Source organism: Eretmochelys imbricata, chromosome 1 (assembly GCF_965152235.1).
Source record: "Eretmochelys imbricata isolate rEreImb1 chromosome 1, rEreImb1.hap1, whole genome shotgun sequence".
NCBI lineage: Eukaryota > Metazoa > Chordata > Testudines > Cheloniidae > Eretmochelys > Eretmochelys imbricata.
In genome coordinates, this window is record NC_135572.1 from 302,069,117 (window position 1) to 302,078,880 (window position 9,764).

The window sequence follows — 9,764 nt, forward strand, 5'->3', positions numbered from 1 at the left end:
AATTCTGGCCAACATTTAAAGCAGCAGCCATAGCATGCCAGCTGCCTACTTACTTGTCTAGACAATCATGTTTAAAGGAGAGAGAACACAGATGAGGTGAGGAGAAGTTTGAGATGATATGTGGCAGCTCATTTTGTGCACACTTTTTAGTGAACAGACACTTACATTTAATTTTAAATAATTCACCTCTCAGTGGCAAAAGTGAGTTTTTAAGGAAGACTTGAGTGAGCCAGGAGAGGTGGTGTGCGTAATTTGAGAGATTTTTTCTAGGCTGGGAGGAAGCAGAGAAGAAGGCATGGAGACATTCATATGAGGAGATAAAGTGGTGTCAAGGTTCATGCAATTAACTAGTTAAGGACATCTTAAATCTTACACTGATGACATACATGGCCTGATCTTCAGAGGTGCTGAGCACCCCTTACATCTAAAAACCAGACCAAAAAATCTAAGACCGAGCCAGATCCCCAACCTCTGTTAATAGCTCCACTGAAATCAAAGGGGCTGTTCGTGCCACCTGAGGATCTGGCCCATAATTCCTATCAAGTATACAGAAATGTGTATTTCATCATGACACAGCCACCTTATCTCTATAAATACTATAATTTTAAATAAATAAACTCAAAATATAAACACAAGACACTTTTAACACAACATTTTGGTTATTCTCTAATGCAAGTCCACATGCACCCTTCATTTTTACCATAAAAATATCTTGTTAAATGTTTTCTACTAAATTACATACCTAAACTTTATTGTGAAGCAGTTATGTGTACATTACCAAAATATTCTATGGTCAATGACAAATATTAGCGAATAATATTTCCCATGTAGCAATATCCCTTACAAAATATTTTAGCGCTGAAATTAAAATTGTCTGGTGAAATAGCGGTGGATAGGGATGGAAGCATACATAGAAGCCTATGTATCTTATTGTTCACCCTTCCTAAACAGAATAAATTGCATCCAATTTAGAATATCTCAGGGGTTCCAGTTGTATTCCAGATGGGAATTCTTTTTAAAAGTGGTATTCTCCAATGGTATCACACTAAAAAACCCACTATGTTAGGAGAGAGTTAAGACTGCAAAGGTTGCAAAACCAACCACTCAAAAGTTAGGAAATGCAATCCATTGCAGCATTATGGTCTTTAATTACATGATCACATACTATTTTTCTACAGCATTCCTGACTCCTATGATGCACATTATGGATGGTGCTCACTTAATGAGAAGCTGCTGAATATTTCTTTTTATCCTCATCTTTCAATGTGTGGCCTCATGCATTATTTACTCCACAACCATCCAAACCCTATACTGAATACAAAATCATTTATTTCCTTATGGCCTTTTGTATGGTGCTCTGGTTATGGTATCACAGTTTTTTACAAAGACTGGTGAATTTATCTTCACAACGCCCCTCTGAGATGCAGGTTGTATTTATCATCTCCATTTTACATATAGGTGACTGAGGGAGTGTCAGAAGTGTCCACTGATCTTGGGTGTCCAATTTGAGAAAACTGAGGCCTGGTTTTTCAGACTACTCAGTATTCGGTAGTAGTTTATATGTCTAGAGCAGTGCTCAGCACTCCTGCAAATCCAACCCCACCTTGGTATCCAGAAAATGAGGAACACACAGTGGCCACCTGTACACATTTTGGTTTACATAACTTGCCTGACATCATAGGTACTCTGTGGCAGAGACAAGAATAGAATCTAATTTTCCAGGACAACATTTAACTGCCTTAACAATGAGGCCATTCTTACTTTTCCTGCCGTCTCATGCCTCATTCACTGCACACCTGCCAACTTCTGAAACGGAGGAGGCAGGGCTCTTGGAGGCAATAGCCTCCTTCCCAGAACAACCCTGATTCACTCACTCCATCTCGTGTAATGAATGAGGTAGAGGTCTTGTGAAAAAAAAAGTGGTATGTGATCATGTAATTAAGCACTATCATAACGCATATGCACAAAGTGGATAAATTAAGATTGCACAGCCAGTGTTACTTCTGGCACTTCCCAGCTTTTAAAGGCTTGACTTTGCAACCTTAATGTTCTTTTAACATAGTTTTTTGGGGTGTAATTTTCTAAGGTTTTACAAACTTTAAAATAGAAACAAATTTTTATCCTGTAGAACTACTGACACTCCTCCCCTTCCCCATATGGGCACCAGCAGGGCTAGGATCTTCAGATACACAGCAGAGATCTCTACCACTTAAGCTAAAACAGTAACGGTAGCAATAGAAGGTTGTTATCTTCTGTGTTTACCTGCCATGGGGAAACAGAGGACACCACACAGGGGAACGGAGGAAGAACACAGACACAGTTTCACAGCAATTTGCCAGACAGCAAAAGAATGTTGAGACTTGCGAATAATGGGTTCAGTTCCAAGTTCTGTAGCGGATTGTGCTCTGGTAGTTGCAGACCCTCTGCCTCTGTCCTCCAAAGTCTCTCCCTCACCACCCCTCCATTCCCTCCTTCATAGCTCCTACCCCTGTCCTTTCCCTGCTGCTACTTCCTCTAGCATGGAGGTGCTAGAACGTCTCAATAAAATAGTAATAAAATAGTAGTCAGGTTTTTTTAACATGAGCAAAACATCTTATTTTTCCCCTAACCAAATTCTGAGAAAAAGCAGAACCATTTTAGCTGAAACTTACCAAAAAAAAAAAAAAAAGCAACCTGAGGCAGATACCTCACATTGAACATTTCAGCCTGAACAGTTAGTGTGGCAAACTGAAAACAGGTGCTTATAATGGAAAGTATTGGGCAATCTTAACTACAAGTGTTGCTCCCTGCACTGTATGGAGTAACTTATTAAAACAACAACAGATGGAGTTCTCTTGACATTTAAAGCTAAATAGTGATTAGAAAATTATTGGTTTGGAAGTGGGTAACATTTCCTGATTGGGAAGACACACCCATCAAAAACTGCTCCCCACTAGAGAAGAGACGAGTACTGGTGTGGAGCAAGCCATTTCTTTTTCTTGCATCAGAAACTGCATCTCTGGACCAGGACTGGGAACATGGATGACAGTGAAATACTTCAGAAATTGCATACTTGCCTTGCCATTTCTTACAATATTCTCTCTGAGCTGTCAGAAGTTGCACGTACTGAGCTAGGAGGCTGAGAACAGGTTGTACTTTTTGAAGAGGGAGCGAAAAATGATAGGTCTGTAATATGAGAATTTGCAGGTGGGTTCAAAATCTAACAGATGCAAAAAAAAGTTGACAAATCATGGCCTAGAAAATAATGGATTTGAAAACTAAACGTGAAATGGAAGGGATTCAGTCACTAAAAATGCTGCATTTGTTCAGGTGGTCTGCATAGGAAACCAAATGGGGTGTGAACATTATGTGTTAACATTCTGTACTTCTATATTCCTCTTTTAACAGTGATTAGTACAAGGCTAACTACATATATAATCTGTGGCAAGGAGAACTGGGAGACTGCTAAGAGATAGCCATAATGTCTTTAAGCTGCCAGACAATTTCTACTCGACTTGGTGTTCTTAAACTGAACTGCAAAGGACTGCTATTCCTTTTGGTCTTTACAATAAGTGTATGTGGCAGTGCCTCCGGCTTGTGTCCTACAGCCTGCATCTGTGCTAGTGACATTGTAAGCTGCACCAATAAGAACCTCTCTAGGGTGCCAGGAACTCTCTTCAAATTCATAAAAAGACTGGATCTGAGTTATAACAGAATTGCATTTTTGGAACCTGAATGGGTCCCAGTGCTTTTTGACAAACTGAACACTTTAATAATCAATCATAACAGTATTAGCAGTATTATCACTGGAAGCTTTTCCACAACTCCAAATTTAAAGTATCTAGACTTGTCATCCAACAACCTGAAGACATTGGGAAGCCCTTTATTTCAAGAGCTGAGAGTACTGGAAGTTCTCTTGCTTTACAACAATCAGATAACACAGATTGATTCTGCTGCCTTTGGAGGATTATACAAATTGCAGAAGCTGTACTTATGTTGTAACTCACTGTCACACTTCCCACTGGACTTGTATATTGGAAAACACAAGCTTACAGAACTTGTATTATTAGACATTTCCTATAACCACATCCAGTCCGTACCCATTCAACGTATAAGTTTAGTGCCGGCCAAACGACTCAGTGGAATTTATCTTCATGGTAACCCATTTTACTGTGACTGTACTCTATACGCCATGCTAATTTATTGGTATCACAGACACTTCAACTCAGTCGTGGATTTCAAAAATGAGTATGCCTGTGTATTACGATCTGATCCCAAAGGTTCCAATAAACTGCCTTTATTGCACGACAACTTTCTGAATTGCTCCGAAAGCACCATCAATGTGTCATTCCATGCCTTTGGGTTTATTCATGAGGCCCAAGTTGGAGAAAGGCTGATTGTACACTGTGACAGCAAAATTAGTGATGCAGGCACCTATTTCATCTGGGTTAGCCCAGACAATAGATTACTGGAGCCAGATAAGGACACTGACAATTTTAAGGTGTTTCACAATGGGAGTTTAGAGATAATAGATCCCCAGCTGGAGGATTCTGGGCTGTATTCATGCATTGCAATAAATAAAAGAAGACTTTTAAATGAAACCATAGAGGTTAGAATTAATGTAAGCAATTTCACAGTGAACAGATCCCATGCTCATGAAGCATTTAACACTGCTTTCACCACCCTTGCTGCCTGTGTAGCCAGTATTATTTTGGTATTGCTTTATCTCTATTTGACCCCATGTCCTTGTCAGTGTAAGACAAGAAGAAGAAAAAGGAAGCTGCCCCAAAGCAGTGCCCATTCATCCATCCTAAACTCCACTCCATCTCAGGATCCTCCAGCTGATGAGAAGAAATCCACCAGTGGTAAGAGAGTGGTGTTCCTTGAGCCTGTGAACGAGCCAAAACAGGGGCAGAATGGGAAAGTGAGACTGTTTCCCAAAGAAACTGTCATAGCAGAGAGCATCCTGAAAACGACCCGAGCAAAATCTGACTCTGATTCTGTCAACTCGGTGTTCTCAGATACACCTTTCATGCCATCATCTTAGTTTGCTTTCTGCATTTCTATTGTGCAGTTAAATCTCTCAACACCACCCCTGCCTGTATCAATCACCTGGAAAAAAATAATAAAATGTGGCAAAAAAATGCATTATCAGTAGTCTTCGAGAACAGGTCCACCTACACTTTCTGTGATTGGGATAACATGCAACAACGGCACATAGGTTAGCATTAAAGAGTGTATCTTCACTGCAGAATTAACTCGGGCTCTTACCCTGGGTGTTGCCCCAATCCCCTTCCTATCTACACACGAAAACCTCTCACCTGAGTCTAGTGGTGCCGTCTGCCCAGGCTAGCTAGCTTGTCAGGGGCAGTAGGCTCAAGGCCAAGTGCTGCTTTCACTGAGGCTAGTAACCCACCCATTTTGCAATGAGGACTCAGGCTAAATCCCCACCTGAGGGCTGGTAGTCTATTAATGCCTTCCCACAATTCCCCTCCATGCGCAGGACAGACAAGTTCTCCCACAATTCACTGGGTAAGAATCATAAAGCAGCTCAGCTTATTGCAGCACACATGGGATATGCCACGGCCATCCCAGTGACACACACAGGTGAGTGCAGCACCAGTGAGGAAACAGAGGGTATGTCTACACTGGAGAAAACCCCCCACGACAGTGAATCTCAGAGACCTGGTCAGCTGACTCAGACTTGTGCTACGGGGCTAAAAATAACAGTGTACACACAGCATAGATGCTCCCACTCAAGCTGCAGCCTGGCCCTATGGCTCTCCCACTCTCACTGTGTCTCAGAACCCAGGCTCCAGCCCCAGCTGGAATGTCTACACTGCTATTTTTAGCCTCATATCCTGAGCCCCACAAGCCCAAGTCAGTTGACATGGGCTCTGAGACTCACTACCTCACTGCAGTGTAGATGTACCCAGTAACTCAGGCCTGGCTTTTGAGGGCGGCTGCTCGCACCTGGGCTAGGCTAACCTGGCGGCTCAGACCTGGGCGGGCATCATCCGAGTTAACTTTGCAGTGAAGACATACCCAAAGTGTTAACGTGAAGGTGGGGGACACTTTGCTATGTGTTTTCTAGGTATCAGTTGTGGGGAGAACATGTTTGCTGTAGATGATACTGTCTTTTCAATCAGTGTGCTTATAAGAATCAGTATCTTAAATATATAGAGCTGGGTGTAAATTTGAATATCAGGGAACAGAACTGCAGTCAGTGTGCCTCCAAACAGCCCTTATCAAACCTCTTTCCATCCTCTAAGCATTCAGTTTGTAAAGGAATAAATGAAGTTACACAAGCCAGAATATTCCAGAGTGTGTATATGTTATCTTAATCATTTTGTATAGTAAATGTTTATGGCCAGGCACAGAAAATCTGTTTACCTCTTACCATTTTAAACATTTAACTAAATGGGGAGGGTGGAAATCCTCCTCACTTTTCTTATAATTAAATCCATGGGATTGCTCATGAAAATAAGGTGAGCAGATTTGTCCAATCATGTATTGCATGTTTGGGATCCTGCACTCTTTATTCAAGCAGTTCAGCTCCCTTTGAGGTCAGTAACAAAACTTCCATTGACATCACTGAGAGCAAGTCTGGGCCCATTGTTTAGCGGAGGGTTCTTCCCCCCTAATTTTGGGCTGCTTTTTGCTTTGTCCTTTCAAAGGCATAAAATGTTAGTGTTCTGTAAAATTTGCTTTTAAAGATTGGCATTAGAGAATCAACAATAACATTTGGGCCCAATCCTGTGAGGGGCAATATATCCTCAACTCACTGGGCACATCTACACTGCAATCATGGAGCATGACTATAACTTGTGTAGTCATATCTGAGCTAGCTTTCCACGTGGGCTTCAGCATGGGTTAACTACATGAGTAATTACGCAGGGTCACGGCTCTGATACCTGAGTTAGCTAGATTAAAACTAGTGTGGTTATGTCTACATGAGCTGCAGTCATATTTTGGCATGGCAGCGTAGACACAGCGTTAGTCAGCAGCTCACAGGATAGGGCCCTTATTTTGAACCTCTTGTCTTTCATACAGCTTGTTTCCCAAAACAATTTAGAGTTAATTACTAGGTAGCACACTGTATTGTAGTCCTTAAAATATTATAAAAATGTACACAAAGCTTTAACTATTTTCATTTTTTTTTAGTTTTCATTGGGCTAGACTTTACGACCCTTACTCACCCTAAGTAGTACCTAACTCTGAGGAGTCTCATTGAAATCAACAGGTCTCTTCAGAGTTAAGGTACTCTACAATGTACGTTTTACAGACCCTTGCCCTTTGTATCAAGGGGCCAAATGATGTAAGTGGTTGAACTTTGTTCCATTGACTCTAATTTTAATAGTAATTTACTACTTTTGTGGCTTCAGTGGAATGGCTCCTGTTTACATTATACTGAATTTTGGCCCATGATAGCCAAAAATATAACAACTAATTTGCTATGAAAAAAAATCAGGATGTATCTAGTTGTTTGACAGCCACCTATCTAGAAAACAAATTAAACCATGAACCAGTGTTGCTGTGATGTACACAATGTAGGAGGAAAAGAGGAGGAATTGGAAAGCTGATTGAAATCATTAGTATGTTTGCTTCCTTGAACACATGAAACCAAAATCAGATACATGATTATTTAAATTCTTTTGTAGAGACTGAATAATGGGGATGTAGGTATAAAAGATCTCATTTTTTACTTTGAACAAAATATATTAAACAACTGCTCATATCTAAGATATAAGGCTTTTAGCGTCCTTTCCATACATATATCTGTATTTTGTAATACTTTATATATATATATAGCTAATCAGTAGCCCTACATATAGTATCTGTTAGTAAATAATTCTGGGACAAATCTTGTTTCCACTGAAGTCAATGGTAGATTTGTCATTGACCTTTATGAGAGGAAGATGTGCCCTTTAAGAAGCTGTCTCTTGCTTGAGGATTTTTTGATTAGAAAGAAGATAGAAATAAGCCACATGATTTCCCCATGATGTGCCATATGTGCATGGACGTATTCTGTACTGTACAAGAAGGAGCAAAGTGACTGAAACGAGGATTGAATACAAAATGGTAAGACAGAAGGGAAAAGCCAGAAGTAAAGAGTATCTGATTTGTATGTATTTGGCCTATTTTTGTTAACTGAGTATTGCTAGAAAAGGCTGTACATTTTGGTACAAACAAATTGTACCTTAAAATATAGGTTTAATTTGCTTAGGTTAGTAGCATGGAAGTGCGTTTGATTTTTTTATAAAAGTGCTAATGGAGTCAAATCCAAAATAGATTGAAAAGCAAAACAAATTGCTACCACTGTCCATCCAAATAGCTGAATATCTAAAGCAATGTTTGACTGTGTACGCTCACTTGCCTGTTCATAACACAATACTTGCACTTATACTATATGCTGAATTAACTATATGTACTTTAAAGCCATGTTTTAGTAAAGGGGAAACTGACTCTGCACCCTTACTCCTGGAGAAATTATATCCCACTGCAGAGCATAAGAATTTGCAGAGTCAGACCCAACCCGTCAACCTGCTGTAACAGAGAGTGAATGTAGTTCTAAGCATCAGACGTTTGTTGTAAATGTTAACTGTTCATATATTAGTCCCTGCTTTAAAATGCTCAGATGTGTGATTATACATCTAAGAAACTGGGATTAAGAATCTTTCCTAACAATGTAGCAATATTAACACTCTGGGTGAGGCCTATTATTTCCACATCTCTCAACTTTGGAGTTAGTTAAGTGGTTGCAGCTTTAATAGGAAGAACATTTTTAAAGAAATCCTATCACTTCAATTTACTTTAATACTTACAATACAACAATAGCACTGCACCTGTAAACCCAGCCTGCCTAGCACAGAGCGTGAGCTATCTATATCGTTGCTCCAATGCTCACTCAACACAACGAGCCACCCTGCATCTGAGGGGACCCAACATGCAGTGGAGTATGACCCCCTGGCATAAACAAGGAAACTCTATCCTCTTGTATATACAAGTAGGTCCCAACATAGAATCTTTGGAGATAGCAAAATGCCCAGATTGAGGAGTTAGGATTATACCGTACTAACTCTAACATCCCTGATCAAGTGACGGATAAGTTCCAGAGTTGCCCAGCTGAATCCATGACTGAATTGTCCATTAGCCGCAGTCTCTCTTTTCCTAATATTGTATTAATATCACCAACCACAATTAAAGAGCTAAATTATCCCTTTGATGCACAGTGAACATCCCACTGCCACAAAGTCTCCAACCTGTGCACCACCTTTTGAAAGAGTACAGCATGAGCCACTCCCACACAGGCCACATGACCCCAAAGGGGTCTAGCATTGCCTGTGGGAGCCTAGCAGCAGCAACAGCATTAGACTCCTATTGCCCTCCCTGTGGCCAAGGTACAAGTATTGTGGGAAAGGCTTGTTTATGTTCACCCCCACCCCCTTACAATATGAACAGTTTAACAAGGCTTGGTCTAATCAAACCTTGATCATATAATTAACAATAAATACAGTATATCTAGTTATTTCCCACCCCATACCTAGTCACAGCCCAGTTGTTAACAAAGGCCCTAAACCAGTCAAGCTGAAACTTAAGAATGTGTTTATATGCTTTACTGAATCAGGACCTTAGTCTTTTTAGGTTCTGATGCTACATCCACCACCAATCATCTTAGGACTTAGCCTTCTCCCAAAACAGAAACAAACGTCCAAAGTGGGAGAAAAAATTCACACAGTTTCATATTTTCTGACACTTACTGAGCAGGACGATGAAAACAAGGC

At 40.4% G+C, this 9,764-nt stretch overlaps 1 protein-coding gene across 1 annotated transcript; it reads left to right on the plus strand.

Annotated features, from left to right (window-relative positions):
• The first annotated feature begins 3,460 nt into the window (after window positions 1-3,460).
• On the plus strand, window positions 3,461-5,026 carry AMIGO2 (adhesion molecule with Ig like domain 2). Its single transcript, XM_077807760.1, has one exon. It carries the CDS (start codon window positions 3,461-3,463, stop codon window positions 5,024-5,026), a length of 1,566 nt encoding a protein of 521 aa, XP_077663886.1.
• Window positions 5,027-9,764: the final 4,738 nt, after the last annotated feature.